General features: G+C 40.9%; 2 protein-coding genes across 2 annotated transcripts; both read right to left on the bottom strand.

Annotated features, from left to right (window-relative positions):
* Window positions 1–731: 731 nt before the first annotated feature.
* LOC149012028 (putative pectinesterase/pectinesterase inhibitor 24) lies at window positions 732–3,195 on the bottom strand. Its single transcript, XM_089162190.1, has 2 exons — window positions 1,953–3,195; window positions 732–1,822 (listed from the first exon to the last, which is right to left on the bottom strand). Exons 1-2 carry the CDS (start codon window positions 3,025–3,027, stop codon window positions 1,143–1,145), a joined length of 1,755 nt encoding a protein of 584 aa, XP_089018316.1. The 5' UTR covers window positions 3,028–3,195; the 3' UTR covers window positions 732–1,142.
* A 6,498-nt stretch (window positions 3,196–9,693) lies between these two features.
* LOC149012027 (putative pectinesterase/pectinesterase inhibitor 46) lies at window positions 9,694–11,930 on the bottom strand. Its single transcript, XM_089163187.1, has 2 exons — window positions 10,721–11,930; window positions 9,694–10,607 (listed from the first exon to the last, which is right to left on the bottom strand). The coding sequence occupies exons 1-2, from the start codon at window positions 11,796–11,798 to the stop codon at window positions 9,928–9,930; spliced, it is 1,758 nt and encodes a 585-aa protein (XP_089019313.1). The 5' UTR covers window positions 11,799–11,930; the 3' UTR covers window positions 9,694–9,927.
* Between the last annotated feature and the right edge of the window lie 8,185 nt (window positions 11,931–20,115).

The following is a 20,115-nucleotide window of genomic DNA, read 5'->3' as shown; positions in this document are numbered from 1 at the left end:
CACCCCCCCCCCCCCAAAAAAAAAAAAAAAAAAAAAAAAGATAACTCAATTAACTAGGAGGTGTCAATGTTTTGTTTTAGTTTCTATGAAAAACTATAAATCTACTCTAATCTTAACTTTTGAATCTCACCCCCCCCCCCCCCTCCCAAAAAAAAAAAACTATTTCTTCAATTTTTTAGTGGTGATTTTCGGAAGGGGGCTGAAAGGGTAAGAAGAGAGATGGGGGGGGGGTTCATGCTCGGATGAGCTGACGGGAAGAGAAAGAACGAAAGAAGGGAGGAGGAGGGAGGAAGGAAGGCGCGCCGGGGGAGGGCAACCAGGGGGGCGAAAGAAGTGTCTTGAGCAATGGAGAGCCCAAGAAGAAGTATTTGTGCAATGGAGATCATGCTAGGGTCCCTTCCCATATTTAATATCCCCATCCCCAGCGCATTTATTTAATACCCCCACCCCTTTCCCCCCCCCACACCCCCCAAAAAAAAATGAAAAAGAACGAAAAGAACGAAAAGAAGAAGAAAAAGAAAGAAAGAAAGAGACAATACCAGAGGTGAGGTAATGCAACACAGGTTGGAGAGCTGAACTAGAAGTGTCTAAGCAATGGAGAGCCCAAGAAGAAGTATTTGTGCAATGGAGATCATGCTAGGGTTCTTTCCCATGTGCGATGGGGTACCTTTCGATTGAATAACGTATGATTGGGTTTGAAATTATAATTTTAAATATTAAAATCCCAGAATGTAAAATAGAAAACCATTATTTATACGTAAAGAGTTACAAATTCCTCATTTTCCTTTCCGACGTATCAAAAAAATTCTCATGCAATATCAAACAGAAAGGAATGAAAGACATCACAATCCTAATAGTTGATTTTAACGACTCATTTCATTTCTGATGGTAAAGATCAATTTTTTGTTTTTTGGTAAAGGAAGATTAAAAACTTAACTGTTACAATAATAAATTCTTCTCATCACAAATACTTTTTTTCTATTTTTGGGTTCGCATCTTATAGATGTATGGAAAAAAAATTTGATAAACAGTTGATCACCTGCAAGTAAATAAGGAAACAAATAGAAGGGAGGGGCAAAATAGAATGAGGAAGACTAGGCCAGCCATGAACCTGGGGGTAATATTTGGTTGTGTTGCAGTACTCACAGGCCTGCTTTGAAAGGCACACCTGCACCATAGATCCATCTTCCCCCACCGAGAAAGGAATTGACAGTATATTTGCTGGCCTGAGAGGTGGTAAGCGAGGTCTTCACCCCCTTCCACTTGACCCTATTCTTTGTGGAAGAACCGGGTCCAGCGTTTCTGTATTCAGCATAGAAGATGGTGTCGGGACCTTTGGTACCCACCCATGGGAGCCATCCAGCAGGGTTGATGAGCCCTCCTAGCCAGGATTCCATGAATATGGTGGTGGAATAATTCTTCCATGGCCTCCCCAGGTATGTCTGTGTGGCTCCCAGATTCTCTGCAGGTACAATATTGCAGTTCTGGATGGAGGTGCCTGTGTTCTGGTTGGGGTCGAACCTTCCCTGAGCCGTGATGGTGTTCTCTTGGCCTGGCATTGGGCGCCTTGGCAGAATGTTACAGCTCTGTAAAATCACCGCTGCGTTTCCAAATATGAAATCGACAGTGCCTAAGATGTCACATTTCCTGAAGAACTGCCTGAGGGAATGGGTGTAGAGAGTGTCCTGGTATGCCATTATACGACAGTCATAGAAGACGCACTGATCGGAATGCGTCATCAGGGCCACCGCCTGGTGCTTCGCTGCCCCTGCAGTGTTGCGAAATTCCATCCCCCGAGCCATGAATCCTTTCCCAAACACAGCTGCATCATCATCGATAAAAAGTTGATTATTTAATAAATTAAGGGAATATTATAATTAATTGTGAGAATGAATGGATGAATGAATCGTTGAACCAAATTAATACGATAGCAGAGCAGAATCTTTGATTACCGAATGTGGCGCTTTTAAAAGTGGTGGACCCGTCGACGACATTGATGTGACCGGTGACGACGGTGACTCCCTTGCCATCGCCGATCATCATGATATTCCATTGGCTGGTTTCTACCATAACTGTCTCTGTGTAAACTCCCTTCTTCACGTAAATGATAGTCCTCTTCTTGCTCTTCTTAGGAACCGCCTTCAGTGCTGCACCGATCGTCTTGTACTTACTCGACCCGTCTTGTGCGACCACCAAATCCGGCTTGATCTGCTTTGCTGAAAGTAGCTTCCGGTCTGCGGCACTCAGCCAATGGGGGAATTCATTGTCGCCTGTGTATTCGAATTCGTCGTTGCTGCTACCCATCAAACGTCGTCTTCCGGCCATCTTGATAGAGGATGCGACGTTGGATATTGCGGTTACCAATGCGAGGCTGTTGCTGATCAACTCAGTGGAGTTCTTTGTATATTCTCCCATTTGGTTCTGAACAGCTGGCGAGGAGGAGTTCTGGAGGCCTTCAAGACAGGTGTCTTGGCTAGTCCCAGCTGCACTTAGCCAGGTTCTGAGATCGTCCGCTGCCTCCAACGCCGTGAGCTTAGTGGAGTAGAGCGTGTCGTTTAGGTGGTCCATGGCCAGATCTAGGAGATTCACACAGTCCTGCAATGCAGTTGCGGATCGACCGTCGAGTTTGCCTTGGGATTTCAAGAGTAACACTTTGTCCGACACTTTTGATAGTTCTGTCATGGCGACTTGGACGGACAGCTTTGCCAGTTCTTGGGCATCGATGCTACTGGAATTGGTCACCATGGCATAGAGACTGGTGTAACAGGAATCTGGATACAATGTTACCTTACATGCTGCCTTTATAGAATTGGAAACCGATTGAGCAGCTCCACCGTTGGACGAAGAAGAGGAATTATCGCCACCACGAGAGCTCACAGTTCCCACTACAGCTCCAACAATAATGGCAACGAGGACGATAGACGACAAGACAATGATTGTTATTCTCTTTCTTGTTTTCCGGCGAGCATCAAGCCTTGCTTGTTCGGCTTCATCTAGCTTCCCGTATGAATTCCAGGAAGATGACATATTTGATAGGTGGAAGCTGCTCCTGCTGCTTCCACAAATTGATCAATCCCTCTTGGAGATCTAATGGCTGCAACAAATTAAACAGAAAGTTATACTAACCTGCCTCCTAGCTGGGAAGGATTTGGCGGACAACCGAAGAGAAGCTGATGGTTCATAGACGAGTAGAGGGAGAAGATCTTGGTCTCGTTATATACAGGAAAACCAACACAGCTGGTTCATTCTCAAAATCTGTAGAACGCCATTGTTTTTTATTTTATTTGGTAAGATGATGCCATTGTTTAAACAACGTGCGTTGCACTTCCATTAGTCCTTCAGCATTACATCAGTTAATCAAGGAAAAAGTCTTACTTTTATTTATTATTAATATTATTATTATTTTGTGTCTGTCTGCTTATACGCAACCACGTTACATTTTCCACCTATGTATGTAACCTAATTTACATTGATCTTGGAATTTTTTATTTCCGTCTTGATGCCTTAAGGAGGTTATTTGCATTTCTATGGTTTTCGGTTTTCCAATTATGGAGCATGGCCATGCGATATTATTCACATTGAGCTTAGCACCGAGGTGGTTTGGTCCGTTTTCTTAGCTTCTGCCGCAACTCTAGATCTTTGTTGGAAGATTCAGTTTTTAGTTGAGTTTTAATTTTGATTGTTGGATAATTAACAACCACATGTCATAATTCTAGATACAAACCATAGAAAATTGCAGGGAGTGAAAACTGTAGAAGAAGTGAATCCGTTCTGTATAGGGCTAAGGCAAGCTTTATTATGATGGGTACATTACCTCTTTGAGTGACTAAGAGAAGGGTATAGGCACTGAAGAGCTAAGTTTGTCACCCTAGGCTCACCAAACCATCATTTCATTCTATAGATGGGTATTAGCTCCGAAGAACAAATACATGGACCTGACTACGTGTCGTTGAGCAAAACTATCTGGTTTAATTTGCTGGACTACTTCATCTTAGTGTCCGACCACCCCGATATCCATATAAAGGAGTACATATGAACAAATATTGAAACTATACTATTGGATAGATATGATCATATTCAATTCACATGTTTACGCCACTAAAGCATGTTTTGTTCTCCACTGAAAAGCGTGTCTTGTCTTCTCACATTTCATGTGTGATGATTACCTCCATCATTGAACAATGGTGCGAGGAAAAGGAATTATCATCTTAGAACCTTCCTCACTATCACACCCCACTCAACAGGTATCAAACTTGCCTGAATGCCTGTAGATGTGATCCATAACCACAAGGACCTCGGTTTATGGCTAATCCATAACCACACACTACACAATGGCATAATCAAAAGAGCAAACATTTAAAAGGTATCAAATTTAGTGTTATTACAACTATGGAAATGCAAATTCAAAGTTAAATCAGCAGAAATCTCATAGTGTTATCAAGAAAAGTTTAAAGTGTGATTAATGGAATAGCCTAACGAGAAGATAAAAGATATAAATGATCCCAATCAAGGCATCCACATTTCCAACTAAGTTTCCTTGGCTAAAGGCAAGACTCCATAGGAGCAGTCCATGCAGGGGCGTGTATCTCCTTGTGCATCGGTGTCCTCTCCTATCGGTCCCTCATAGGGTTCTACCGGCAGCAAACTCTCCTGGAATATGATGTCCTCATAACCTGTCATAGAATCTAAAGAAAGATTTTCCACATGGGATAAGTTCTGACGAACTCAATGAAGTCAACAATATCATATTGTTGCGTCTAGAACTTCTTCGAGGGCCGGATATTGAGATGACCACCTTAAGAGCTCTCCAGCCAAGTTGGAATAACTGGGATGCCTGCACACACAAAGAAAGCAAGAACGGTCCGGCCTAGTTTTGGCCGGGGAACCGCCTCCGACGCTCAAGTCAGCCTAGGCAACAATAAGAGTTCTTGAGAGAGTTCTCAAAAACGTAATGAGTAATTACTCAGATGAAAGTTCTCGTACCTTTCTCCATGTAGGAGGTGGGTTTATATAGAGGTTATCTGGAGGCGGCGATTCCTTAAGTTTCGGATCCATAGTTGAGGAGTGAGTGGAGTAGTGGAATAACAGCTTCTTTGTCGCACCAGATAGTGCCGTTATGCTGACTCACCTCCCCAATTCTCGGAATAGATATGCTGGGTGTTTATGTGTAACTAACTCTTCTTGACTTGGTCAAGAGAGTCTTCTGAGAAATGCTTGAGTTGGATATATATACTTCCCGAGTGAGGCACTCGGGACCCTTCTCCAACGAAGAGATCAGCCAGCCCAAGGGGGTGCATCTGTCCCGAGTGAGGCACTCAGGACCCTTTATGAGGGAAGAGATGCACCAGCCCGAGGGAGGTGTATCTCTCCCGAGGGGGGGGACTCGGGACTTTAGTTCCCCACAACACATATATTACACATTTAACACACTTATTGTGACACCCAAAATTTCGGTCTAATCTGATCTTATGATTTTTTTTCAATTAACAAACCAACTCGAACCAATGAACCTCGAGTCGACATCCCCGAATCAATAAATCAGATTAATCTCATAAATCAAATCAAATTAATCCTAGAATCAGAATTATTCCCAGATTAATCTCATAACCATAATTGAACCAACTTGGACCACTTGAACCAAAAGATAAAACCGAACCAGAAAATCGAACCAAGAAAATAAACTTAAAACCAGAAAACCTGATCGCAGATGCATTTCAAATGATTGCAGGTCACCCAACTCTCTCTCTCTCTCTCTCTCTCTCTCTCTCTCTCTCTCTCTCTCTCTCTCTCTCTCTCTCTCTCTCTCTCTCTCTCTCTCTCTCTCTCTCTCTCTCTCTCTCTCTCTCTCTCGAAATCTCCGACTGTTTCTCACCCCACAGTCAACACTAGTGACTACTCCGGCGGCTGCTTCTTCTCCTAAGAATCGTGATTCTCTCAACCCTAAACAGATCAAGAGTGAGGAGGACTACAGTCACTCTTCCTCAGCCCCAAATCACAGAACAAAAAATATCTCAATCAATCGTAGTTATTCGTACCTAAAAAAAGTAAATTCCAGCATCAATCGTGGCAACAATCTTGAGAAGAGGTCATCGCACAACTTAGTTAGGGCATTCTCTTGCACCGATCTTCAATAGAGACACCAAAATAATGGAGTGTAAGGAGCTACATCAATCTTCAAACAAAAACCACCAACAAGTGTAGCATAAGGTGCTACATCCCCTTTATTTTTAGGAAACGACTCTCGATCACACCAGGTACAATTTCTTTCCTTTCTAAAGAATCAACTATTTGTACTAGTACCTCTTAGAACCGAAAGGAATAAGAGGACCTATAGCTCTGATACCATGTTAATTTGAGAAAGAATAAGGTGAAGAACAATGGAGAAGAGAAGATGGAAGTGACCACTGAGTTGTGGAGGTTCAGATAGATCTCGTGAGTTCCCTATTTATATGCTAATTTACAAGTCTATTCTATATAGGAAACAAAGGAGAATCAAAATCGGAGAGTATCAACCAATCGAGAGTTAGAGATGAAACTATCCTTTCCCAAATTGCCCTTCCTAACAATTAGCAACCAGATTTTGGTTGTTGAACCTCTTCCACATATCAATAAAGTATTTTCTATGGTTCTTCAAGAAGAGCGACAACGAGAATTATGGATTACTCATTCTGTACCTACTCATCCTGATGTCGTTGCCCTTGTGGCTACTCGCAATAATTCTAGTCGTATGAGTCGTTCTTCTGGCACTCATTGATCATGTCCTAAATGTGATCATTGTGGACGTGAGGGGACTTAAAGGCTCGGTGTTTTAAACTTCACAGTTTTCCTTCTGAAGTGACAGATTCAAGTTCCTTCTCATCACTACTACAACTTCTATGGCTCCCAAGTTTGGCCCATCTCTCACCGCCGAATAGTACCAGCAGTTTATGCAGTTTGTCAATACTAGAAGCCCTCAACCTTCTACCAATCTATCTGGTGAGTCTATTTGTTGTTCCTCCATTTATTTCTTCTCGTTGGATTATCGATACAGGTATTACTAATCATATAACCCACTCTTTGCATCTTTTTAAATAATGATTTACCTTATGCTCATTCTAGACCTATTCGACTACCCAATGATACATCTGTCCTAGTGACTCACAAAGGGACTACTCACTTATCTTCCTCTATGCATCTTCATGATGTGTTATATGTTCCTGATTTTCATTATAATTTATTGTCTATCAGTCAACTCACCAAATCTATGCATTGTGTTGTTACTTTCTTTCCAAATTTTTGTGTTTTTTAGGACCACACCACGAAACAAAGCATGCTGGTCTTTACTTTTATAGTACTTATGATCATTTTGCTCCCTTTGTTTCACACATTGCACATAATTTTGACACGTGGCATTGGCGATTAGGGCATCTTCTCATTTTCCTCACAATTTTTTATCTCATAATGTTTCTGATGTCACTATTTCGCCTAGACATTATGACATTTGTCCTCTTGCTAAACAATCACGTTTACCCTTTACAATGCATGTTGAACGGAGTAATTATCCCTTTTCTCATTTACATTGTGATACTTGGGGTGATTTTTCTATTGCTTCTATTTTTTATGCTCATTACTTTCTTACCATTGTTGATGATTATTCTCAATGTACTTGGTTTTCCTTATGTGTCATAAGAATGAAACTCCATGTCTTCTTAAAAATTTTATTGCCATGATAAAACACAATTCAATTACCTTGTTAAGAAAATTCGTAATGATAATGATCTTGAGTCTCTCTCTCTCTCTCTCTCTCTCTCTCTCTCTCTCTCTCTCTCTCTCTCTCTCTCTCTCTCTCTCTCTCTCTCTCTCTCTCTCTCTCTCTCTCTCTCTCTCTCTCTCTCAACACACCTCATCAAAATGGAGTTGCTAAGCGTAAACATCGGCATATTCTTGAGGTTGCTCGAACTTTACATTTCAAGCACATTTACCTTTAACTTTTTGGGGGTAATGTGTTCAGACTCAAATTTATCTCATTAATCATCTTCCTAACCCCTCTTATTAAAGGGTAAGCCCCCAAATGAGCTTGTGACTGGTGTTTCACCAAAGTATTCCCATCTTCGTGTTTTTTATTGTTTATATTATGCGAACAAATTTAACCCCTAATCCATCTAAGTTTTCTCCTTGTGCCATTCCAAGCATTGTTGTTGGGTATCCATATGGGTAAAAGGCACTCGTAAAATATTCACTACTAGGGATGTCATATTTCATGAGACGATATTTCTATTCCAGCATGCTATCTTTTCTCAACCCATTCCATCTCCCCACCCCTCTTCTCCACCTGTCATTCCTTGTCCTACACTTGATGATCCTATATCACCTCCTCATCCTTCTCCATCACCCTCTTTAGTAGAATCACGCTCTGATGATCCTAAAGTCCCTATTCGTCATAGTACTCATCCTACTCAACCTCCTCCTCACCTCCAAAACTGTCAATGATATATTGCTTCTCTCCCGTCTTGTCCTTATCCTCTCAATAATTGCCTTTCTTATTTGGGTTTTTCTCCTGCTCAGCGTGCTTTCCTTTCTCGTATTTCTACTAATTTTGACCCCATACCTTTGTTGAGGCTTCCTAAAATCCCAAATGTTGTGCTGCCATGGATGATGAGATTAAGGCTCTTTGGCCCAATCATACTTGGAACTTGCAACCTCTTCCCCCTGGGAAGGTACCATCCAATGTAAATGGGTATACAAAATTAAATATCAAGCTGATGATTTTATTGAATGCTACAAGGCTTGCTTGGTTGCAAAAGGATTTACTTAAGCTGAAGGTGTTGACTACCAAGAAACTCCCCTGTTGCGAAATTAGTCATTGTGTGATGTCTCATTGCTATTGCTTCAATCAAACGTTGACCTATTTTTCAAATGGATGTTAATAATGTTTTTCTTCAAGGTGATCTAGATAATGACGTTTACATGACTTTGCCACTTGGTTTTTCTCGAAAGGGGGAGAATAATCTAGTTTGTCCGACTTCATAAGTCCATATATGATTATTAAATATTTGTTCGGTCCCAAATCAGCGGGCCCACTGGATTAACCAAGTGAATCAACTAGGGAGCTTGACCACTTGTCCTCAGGAAAAGATGGCACGAGGTCGAAAATGAACCAGTTGGGATTCGAATGGCCAAAGTCCCGAAGCATTAATGTTGTAATAGGAAAGGAAACAGGGGCAAGAATCACGCTATACTGAATTACAATTCTCGGGATAAGGCCAACATGGATGACGCGTGGACTAGGGTGAATATCAATCATTTAATGGAACTAGATAAAAGGCCAAGAATTACTCCTTCTGGGACTTTGATGTGTCAAGCAAGGAAAAAATCATAGAAAATCCAATAGATAACCTTTCGACAGATTAATCTATATAAATTAACCGTAGCCCAATCTCAACTGAAACTGACTGAATTCTACCACTCTAGTACCACATAGATTCATCTTCTTCTTCTTTGGCTTTGCAACTTTCTAGTTCTGAGTCTTTAAATGGGTATTGCTCTCACCTTTTGCATGATTGAACAGGTGTAGGTTTGATTTCCAGGGCCAAACCCTATAGTAAGAATTAAATTTTCTTTTTGGCAAAAGGAAAAAAAAGAATTAAAATTTTAACTATGACAGAACAACAATTTCTCCTCAGTTACGAAGAGTTTTCCGTTTTTTTTTTTCCCTTGTATCTCATAGATGTAGGGGGGAAATGGGAAAATTAAACAGGAAATTACCCACCACAAAAACACCGAGAAAATGAGGAAACAGAAGGATTGGATGAAACAAAATTAAATTGAAAATCCAGAGCAAAATAGAATAATGAAGAAGAAGAAGGCTAGGCTATTAGCCAGCCATGCACCTGCATGCGTCTGTCTTGGTCATCGGCTACGTAACAGTACTTGGTTGTGTAGTACTAATCACAAGCCTGCTTTGAAGGGCACACCGGCACTGTAGATCCATTTACCCCCACCGATAAAGGAATTGACAGTAAATTTACTGGCCTGAGAGTTGGTGAGCCAGGTCTTCACTCCCTTCCACTTAACCCTATACTTTGTGGAGGAACCGGGTCCTGAGTTGTAGTATTCTGCATAGAAGATGGTGTCGGGACCGGTGGTACCCATCCATGGGAGCCATCCAGCATGGTTGATAAGTCCTCCTAGCCAGGACCCCATGAATATGGTGGTGGAATAATTCTTCCACGGCCTCCCCAGGTATGTCTGTGTGATCCCCAGGTTCTCTGCAGCTACAATGTTGCAGTTCTGGATCGAGGTGCCTGTGTTCTGGTTGGGGTCGAACCTTCCCTGAGCCGTGATAGTGTTCTCTTGGCCTGGCAGTGGGAGCCTTGGAAAAATGTTGCAATTCTGAAACACTACCGCTGCGTTACCAAATATGAAGTCGACAGTACCCAAGATGTCACAATTCCTGAAGAACTGCCGCAGGGAATGGGTGTAGAGAGTGTCCTGGTATGCACTTATCCGACACTGATAGAAAACACATTGGTCAGAATGCGTCATCAGTGCCACCGCTTGGTGCTTCGCTGCCCCTGCAGTGTTGCGAATTTCAATCCCCCGAGCCATGAATCCTTTCCCAAACACAGCTGCATCATCATCACCATTTATCAAAAAAATGTTCACTTAATTAATACAGGGAACATTATAACTGTGAGAATGAATGAATGGATTGATTGAACGCAGTAAAATGTTTGATTACCGAACGTGGCACTCTGAAAAGTTTGGGTTCCATCGACGAAGTTGAGGTGACCGGTGACGATGGTGTGGCCCATGCCATCACCGATCATCATGATATTCCATTTGCTGGAATCTACCATAACTGTCTCTGTGTAAACTCCCTTCTTCACGTAAATGACAGTCCTCTTCTTGCTCTTGCTAGGAACCGCCATCAGTGCTGCACCGATCGTCTTGTACTTGCTCGACCCGTCTTGTGCGACCACCAAATCCGGCTTGATCTGGTTTCCTGATAGTAGCTTCCGGTCTGCGGCACTCAGCCAATGGGGGAATTCATTGTCGCCTGTGTATTCGAATTCGTCGTTGCTGCTACCCATTAAACGTCGTCTTCCGGCCATCTTGATAGAGGATGCGACGTTGGATATTGCGGTTACCAATGCGAGGCTGTTGCTGATCAACTCAGTGGAGTTCTTTGTATATTCTCCCATTTGGTTCTGAAAAGCTGGCGAGGAGGAGTTCTGGAGGCCATCAAGACAGGTCTCTTGGCAAGTCCCAGCTGCACTTAGCCAGGTTCTGAGATCGTCCGCTGCCTCCAACGCCGTGAGCTTAGTGGAGTAGAGCGTGTCGTTTAGGTGGTCCATGGCCAGATCTAGGAGATTCACACAGTCCTGCAATGCAGCTGCGGATCGACCGTCGAGTTTGCCTTGGGATTTCAAGAGTGACACTTTGTCCGACACTTTGGATAGTTCTGTCATGGCGACTTGGACGGACAACTTGGCCAGTTCTTGGGCATCGATGTTACTGGAATTGCTTACCATGGCATAGAGGCTGGTGTAACAAGAGTCTGGATATAATGTTACCTTACATACTGCCTTTATAGAATTAGAAACCGATTGAGCAGCTCCACCGTTGGACGAAGAAGAGGAATCATTGCCACCACGAGAGCTCAAAGTTCCCACTACAGCTCCAACAATAATGGCGACGAGGACGATAGAGGACAAGACTATGATTGTTATTCTCTTTCTTGTTTTCCGGCGAACAACAAGCCTTGCTTGTTCGGCTTCATCTAGATTCCCGTATGAATTCCAGGAAGATGAATACATGATTGATAGATTGCTAGCTGCTGGCCCTCCTAGCTGCTTCTACAAATTTGGTTTGATTAGCCTGCCTCCTAGGTGGGGGAGGAGGAGGATTTGGCAGGCAATGGCAGAGAGAGAAGATCTTGGTCTTCTTATATAAACAACGAACACAGCTGGTTCATTCTCAGAAAATCTATGGAATGAATTATATATAATTGCCGCGCGTTACCCCAAAAAAAAAAAAGAACGACATATAATTGCTATTGTTTACACAACGTGTATTGCACTTCCATTAGTTTCTTCAGCATGAAAATCTTAGTTAATTATATTTCTTTATAAATTCGTTATCCCTAAATATAGAAATGTAAAGGGGATTTTGGAAGTCTTAATTGGGAGTGCATCGCATGTAATTATAGTTGGACAGGCATTTATAAAGATTCTGAAAGCAGCTTTCCGTTGTGGCAAAATCCCATTAATAATTATAGGTCTTACTGACTATACATGAATGTGAGTAGCTGTATTATTCAACTCAGAAAATTACTGTTACTACATGAAGTGTCTCTTTTTTTCTTTATATATATATATGGTAAAATAAATTCAAGAAAATTATATGGATGTCTCCACTAGAAGTCAATGAGCTTAGATTGGTTGGATTCCGATGGGGTTGGTTATTAGTTGTCTCAATATTATTCTACAAGGATTGAACTAAACTAATTAAGCTAGTATATGACCTGCCTTTCGTTTTTTTATTTATTTTTATATTTTTTTATATATATTTTGGAACTGAGGTTCACATTGGCCAGTTACGCGTGCTTTGACTACATCCTTAGAAAATATTTTTTATATTCAATATAAATATAGCAAGGCTTTTACTAACTCTTAGCAAGGCTGGGATTGGATCTCTCTGGATCGCATCAGGAATAGAATTAATAGGGTGTCAGACAATATAGTTTTGATTGTTTGGTGTGGTTTCTACTTAGATGTGCATTTTCTTCTTTAATGAGGTTTGCCTGGACCATTTATGCACACTTCGATTACATACTCAAGAGTAGTTTTATGTAATTATTTAATATATGAGGAGGCTTTTCCCTTGACCTCATACGTGTAAGGACTCATCCTCTCACGCAATGAAGAATAAAGAGAACGAGAAGAAGAAAGATAGATAAGGTTTACATGGTTCAACCTCCAGTGGAGAGAACCTACATCCATGGTATGAAACCCTCATCTCATCAAGTTACGCTGATGAGAGATACGGGTTATCTTTAGATAAAGGATACAGGGTAGAGTCCTGTACAAATTCAACTTCTTTGTTACATGCATAATTGGACTCTTTTATCCTAGCACTTTTAGATAGACTAAAATGTCTTTGACACATTGTTTTCATCTCCAACACTCCCCCTCTAAGTTAGACAAAAGACGTTGTTGGAGGTCAATTTGAACATCATGCACTAAAAAATAGTTTTAGATAACGCCTTTGCAAAAATATCAATAAGTTGGTCTTCACTTTGAACGTATATAGGGAGTCTCAATGGTCTTGTCCTAAACTTTCGCATGAACAAATTGACAATCCACCTCTATATGTTTAGTTATTTCATGGAAGATTGGATCCGAAGCAATATGAGAGGCTACCTAATTACGGCAAAACAACTTCAAAACCTAATTCAAGTAGCAATAGTCATAGCCATACCAGTTTATTGGTAGCAGAGGCAATTGCCTAGTATTCTGCTTTTGCACTTGACCTTGCCACAATACTTTGTTTTTTTCTCTTCTAGGAGACGAGATTCTCCCCTAAAAACATGTGCAAGCCAAGGCTCTATCTTCTATGTATAGGATTTTCCAGCCCAATCTACATTGGCATAGCCAATGATTTCAATGTGGTTCTTCTTCATCAAAATGCCACGTTCAAGACAAAGTTTCAGGTACCTTGGTATTTCATCTACAAGGACCATATGAACTTTAATAGGGGAATACATTAATTGACTTACATAACTGACTACATAGCTGATGTTAGGTCTGGTATAGTGAGATAGATTAGATGTCCAACTAATCTTTGAAAACGTCCAAAAACCTATAAAAGAATAGCATTTGCACCACTTTAGCAAACAACAATGAAGAATGTACAGGAAGGCTCTCATGAGATGGAATGTCTCAAAGGCGCCACACTCGGGACCTCACTCGGGTAGCCACTCAGAAGAATTTCCCCACCTCTTATGAAAGCCCAAGGAAGGCTCTCATGAGATGGAATTTCTCAAAGGCGTCACACTCGGGATCTCACTCGGGTAGCCACTCGGGAGAATTTCCCCACCTCTTATGAAAGCCCAAGGAAGGCTCTCATGAGATGGAATTTCTCAAAGGTGTCACACTCGGGTACTCACTCTGGTAGCCATTCGGGAGGAAACTCAGTATCTTCTTATGAAGCTCAAGGAAGACTTTCATGAGATAAGATCTCTCAGAGGCGTCACACTCGAATACTTACTCGGGTGGACATTCGGGGAAACTTCACGAGCTTCTATGAAGCACTTGGAAGAGTCACATAAGAGAAATTCCATACAGAAGTGTTACACTCGGGACATATAAAAGGAGAACACTCTTGAGAAGTCTCACAGCCAGAAATAAGGCATCAAGGTTTTCAACGTATCAATTACCTTTAAGGCATTCCGCTAGGGGAGTGAACCAGGAAGATAATCGAGAGATATAAAAGCTTAATGCCTCAATAATACGCAGATGATTACAAGCTAATTTTCTGCAAAATATTACAGAAAGCAAGGAAGCAAAACAAGTTTTTTTTTCTTCAAGAGACAATAAAAGAGATCGATCTTGTTTCTCGGGAGGACAAAGGATCACCTCAACCATGTTTGCTTCTTGCTCAATTTTTGGAGTTTCCCGAACTATTGAAGTCTTCTTCTCGAAGCTATCTCTAGTTTCTTTTTCTTCAAGAGGCTCTGTACAGTCAAGGGTCAAGTGAGCGGAACGGCTTGAAGAGCATGACACCCTTAATAGAGGCAATGGCATCTCTCGGAGAACCCGGCTGGGGGCTTCTCGACTCGACGAGACTTTAGAGAAATGATGGCTATCATTCAAGACGACGCATTAGAATTTCTTCAAAAGAAAAAACCTTCAAAGAGGTGTGAGAAAAGCATTCCATACACTCGGGAGACCGATCGCACGGAATGGGGGGCTCTGTTGTGGAGAAAATATAGCCTAAGGGGCCCCCCGAGAAGAACGTACACCTCCCCTCGGGATATGATTATTCTGAAGACTCGGGAGGAATAGTGTTCTCCCTTGAGAGGCACAGAAAACCCCCTCGGGACATGATTATTCTGAAGACTCGGGAGGAATAGTGGTCTCCCTTAAGAGGCAGAAAAAACCCCCTCGGGACATGATTATTCTGAAGACTTGGGAGGAATAGTGTTCTCCCTTGAGGGAACATGCACAGAATAAGCTCAAGAAGCCCACTTGGACTAAGTCCAAGAGTGACGTTACGGATGGCCAAGTCAGAAGAGTTAGTTACAGATAACTATTCAATGAGGCTGTTCCGAGAATTGGGGAGACGAGTCATCAGATAACGGCTCTATCTGGTGAAACAAAGAAGGAGCCGTTATTTCAAGGATACTCCACTCACTCTCCAACCGTCGATCCGAAACTCAAGGAAGCGCCGCCTCCAGGTAACTTCTATATAAACCCATCTCCCACATGGAGAAAGGGACGAGAACTTCATCTGAGTAATTACTCATTACGTTCTTGAGAACTCTCTCAAGAACTCTTATTGTTGCCTAGGCTGACTTGGGCATCGGAGGCAGTTCCCCGGCCAAAACTTGGTCGGACCGTTCTTGATTTCTTTATGTGTGCAGGCATCCCAGTTATTCCAACTTGGCTGGAGAGCTCTTAAGGTGGTCATCTCAATATCCGGCCCTCGAAGAAGTTCTAGACGCAACACAACCTATGGGTTTCTTGTATGGGGGCAAAGGTACAAGAGACCAAGTCTTGTTAAGGTCAAGTGCTGCAATTTCACTATCCATTGCCTCCTTCCAATCAGGTGAAACAATAGCCTTATCAAAGCTTGTAGCTTCAATTGTAACATTGAGGGCCTTGAGATACCTGAAATGGGGTGAGGATAATCTATGATAGGCTAAAAAACAATTAGCAGGAGTGAGAGTACCTATGCAGGAAGGAGGAGCTTGGGCATCCATGGCATAACAATGATAGTCTTTAAGATGGGGTGGCGGTCGATGAACCCGAGATGGCCGGGAGATGGTGGTGGATGGGAAGTTGGGTGAAAAAGGTTCATCCACCGGCTGGGGAGAGGGTGTGGTTGATAAGGGTAGATCTGACAAGATGGGTAAACTATCAATATCTGAAGCAGCAATGGGTAAAACAGGCATTAATGAAGATGGCAATTTTGAAAAAGGAAAAGAATCTTCAACAAATGTGATATCACGACTAATGCAAATCTTATGTGTTTGTAAATCATAAATCTTATACCCTTTTTGTGCATATGGATACCCAATATAAACACCTAGAGATGCTCAGGGATCAAATTTATGATGAATGGATGAATGATTATGACCATAACAAAGGCATCCAAAAGTTCGAAGATGGGAATATGAAGGGATCCTGCCAAATAAAACTTGAAGTGGTGACTTACCATGTAGTAGCAGGGTGGGTAAATGGTTAATTAGGTAAGTGACTGTCAAAACACAATGACCCCAAAACGTATGATGTAGACTTGCTTGAAAAGATAAAGCACGTGCCACATTAAGAAGGTAGCGATATTTGCGTTCAACAACCCCATTTTGTTGGGGTGTATCAATCAACACAACTATGTTGATGAACAATATCACGGGTTGTAAAAAATTCATTCGAATGGGAATTAAAAAACTCACGACCATTATCAATTCGGAGTTGTTTAATTTGGTATCCAAATTGAGTTTTGATCATAGCAAAAAATTCCCTTTAGCGGGACCAAGCATCAGATTTATGATTTAACAAAAACACCCAGGCGCATCATGAAAAATATTCCACAATAGTTAAAAAATATTTTGAACCACAAATTAAGGAAACAAAGTAAGGTCCCCATATGTCACAATGTATCAATTCAAAACAAGAAGTGGTAGAAATTGTACTAGATAGAAAAGGAAGTCGAGTTTGCTTAGCCAAAGGACAAATAGAGCAAACACAATTTTTATAAAAAGAAATAGTCGGATCCAAACGTGCAATATAACTAGAAACTTTTAAAGATTGATGGCCTAAACGAGAATGCCAAAGGTCCTTGGTGGGAAAAACAACAGCAGCAACGGGATGATCCAACTCCAAATAATAAAATCCATCGCACGCCTTACCCAACCCAATCCTGTCTTTCTTGCGTAGGTCCTGTATTACACAATGATTAGGGTAGAAAGTTAGGAAACAATGAAGTTGTTGGGTAAGTTGGTAACAGATAACAAATTAAAACCAAATGAAAGAACATGTAAGACGTTTGTGAGAGGTAAAGTGGGTATGGGGCTGCAATTCCCAATATGTGTAACAAGAGCAAAACCACCATTTGGAAGACAAATGGATTGGGTGTGGGGAACAAGACTATCCGAATGAAATAAAGATAAATCTGAAACCATATGAAGACTGGCGCCAGAATCAATAACCCATAGAGAATATACTTTAGCTACAGCATTTGCCAATGGTGTAATGTTAGCAGATTCCAACAGAGATAGGAGTTTATGGTACTGATCTGTGGTGAAAGATGGTGCAACAACAGAAGGGACCACAGTTGCAGCAAGAGAGTGAACTGTTGGAGATGGTTGTGTGGTGGACTTCGTGGCACGTTTGGGAGGATACTCATGTTTTTTAAAACAACGGGATTCCGAATGGCCATCCAAGCCACAAAAGTCACAATGATAGTGTTTCTAGGTACCATTTTTTGAACTATATCGAGGAGATGTGGCAACCAAGGCAAAGTGCGTGAGAGCGGGAGCAATGGCCTCATGAATTGTGCAATGATGCTCCTCTTAAAGTAAGAGAGAATAAGCACGATTCACCGTCGGCAAAGGGTCCATCAAAAGTAATTGGCTATGAAGTGAGCCATAGGAATCATTAAGTCCCATCAAAAATTCAAGAAGCTAATCTCTATGAATAAGATCAGAATGCTTCTGTAGAAGACCACATGTGCAAGGTGGTAGATCATTATACGAAGAAAGCCCATCCCAAGATCAAGTAGAAATTGACTAAGCCTGTTAAACCATGCTCTTGGAGCTCGACACTATCCATAAGGAGATGGGTGACGTTGATAGAAATGTGTCCACTTATAATGGGCCAACCCCTGGTTGGGTCAAATTGGACTAGATGGAAAGTGGCTTTATCTAGGCCGAGGACAAAATTGTGTGCGCTGGCCAAGTCTGGTCAAGTAAGGGAACAACCAGAATATGGGGCGCTAATCCAAGGACTAACAACTCTAGTGGAGCCAATCAACCAACTGCCTAAGTGAAAAACATTCTCCCCAAGGAAAGGAACCTAAACTACAGTCGAGATCATCAGGACCATTATGAGCGCGGGCCAATCGAACAGTGAGGATTAGGATGGTAAGTCATATATAAGCAAAAAGTGATTCAGCCAGGAGGTATGAACAATGTCACCCAGCTCTTGTATTCTCTGAGGAAAACATTGCTCGGATTAGTTATTGTTGTCCCCCTACTGACTTGATAGTTGAAGGCGGTTCCTTAGCCAACCAAGGTCAACCGGCAACTAACTCGTTTGTGAGGGCAGGTCCATTATTCAATCCATTTTATTTATTAATAGAACATTTAGTTATTATTTAATTTAACTTTTGAGCAAAGTATACTTGTATCTTACCTAGAAAGGTAGTTACAACTAGGATTTGGTGTTGGGTTGCTATTGTCATATGATTGTTGAATTAGGTAAGCATCGTCACAGTGGGATTAGGGTATGAAAGTAAAAAATGCATATAGTTGTGTGTATTGACAAAGAATTTATATTTGTTGATTCCCTCACGTATCATTGTCAGCTGTTTGACATGGGGATAGACTTGTGTCACCAAGACCCTATTCTTGAGAGAACACTTGTCACTCTATTGTATAAATATTGGTTTAAGTAATGACCATGGCTTTCTTATTAAGGCCCATTATAGAATAAATGGATTACTGAAATGAATCTGGGGCCCAAGTTTCTCTAGACACTTAGATTTTCAATCGGTGGGTAGGGCCTGACATGAAATCTCAACCCATTTATTGGCACTCTAGATTTTCAATCAGTGGCTTTTCTTTTTTCTTTTTTTCAAACTTCTAACCAAGTATTGGCACTCTAGAGCTCAGCGTAGACACATCTTAACCCTGAGTTAGGGTTGAAAAAACCTCAACCCTAACCCAAGCCCAAGTACCCAACTTTGTTGAGTTCAGTCCATAATGTAAAAACCGTTTGGTTACCCTAAACGTGAGAAGTGAGAACTAAATTTGTCTGATTACTTGTGCTAAAGGGATTTCATTACTTTATACCACTTATAAACTTCTACGAGCATATGCACAAGTAGCCATATACCAAAGTATAGAAAAATATCAAATAGAGGAGAGGAGTAATATTCTCATATATATGGCATGGTATTAATTTCTTAAAAACAATGGTAATTTATTTAATTTAAGATTTGTGTGCAAAATTACTAATAGATCTCATTATACTCTATTCATGCAGTTCAAACATTTGATAAAACTTGTAATTAGCTTGGGTTAGCTCTGAACCAAGTAAATGCATCCTAAGTAAAGTGACTATTACTTATAAGGTTGTTAGATGTATTATAAAGACAAATAGTATTTCAAACTATATAATCAGAAGTAGTTAATACAAGTAATACAAGTGAATTAAGTGAACACAAAGAAATGTTTAAGATTGTGATGTTTATTAAAAATGTTAATCACATAAAATATTTTAAGAGCACTTCATTTCTTTTTTATATTTTCTTGATAATTTAGAACTACTTTGTTGATACATTATGAATAAAAATTTTTTGAAAAATTTTCAAGGACACCCAAGATAATTGGCAAAAAGCAGAGATACCCTAGAACTATGTTAAATTGGCAATCACCCCTTTCTTTGTTAAAATATTAATCAATTAAAAAAATGGCAAATATACCCTTAATTATATTATTCTATATCTTATAATATAAGGAGAAAATTTCAGCAACACAACAAAATGTATAGCAAAAATCACAAACATCCCAAAAATATATCAAATTTAGCAGAGATCACATCCCCCACCCCAACCCCCGGAAAAAAAGTTTGTTAAAATGGCAAAACAGTATACTGCACGAGCAGATACCCTTAAGTCATGGTCAAATAA

Source organism: Hakea prostrata, chromosome 7 (genome assembly GCF_041222555.1).
Source record: "Hakea prostrata isolate BN-2017 chromosome 7, UWA_Hpros_2, whole genome shotgun sequence".
Taxonomy (NCBI): domain Eukaryota; kingdom Viridiplantae; phylum Streptophyta; class Magnoliopsida; order Proteales; family Proteaceae; genus Hakea; species Hakea prostrata.
Note: the sequence above shows the minus strand (reverse complement) of the source record. Positions and strands in the feature narration are given on the sequence as shown.

Excerpts from the sequence above, each read along its gene's own strand:
- LOC149012028 (XM_089162190.1), bottom strand. The coding sequence starts at position 3,027 with ATGTCATCTTCCTGGAATTCATACGGGAAGCTAGATGAAGCCGAACAA. Across the intron at positions 1,823-1,952 it reads TTTTAAAAGCGCCACATTCG|CTGTGTTTGGGAAAGGATTC; the intron begins GTAATCAAAGAT and ends ATGATGATGCAG.
- LOC149012027 (XM_089163187.1), bottom strand. The coding sequence starts at position 11,798 with ATGTATTCATCTTCCTGGAATTCATACGGGAATCTAGATGAAGCCGAA. Across the intron at positions 10,608-10,720 it reads TTTTCAGAGTGCCACGTTCG|CTGTGTTTGGGAAAGGATTC; the intron begins GTAATCAAACAT and ends ATGATGATGCAG.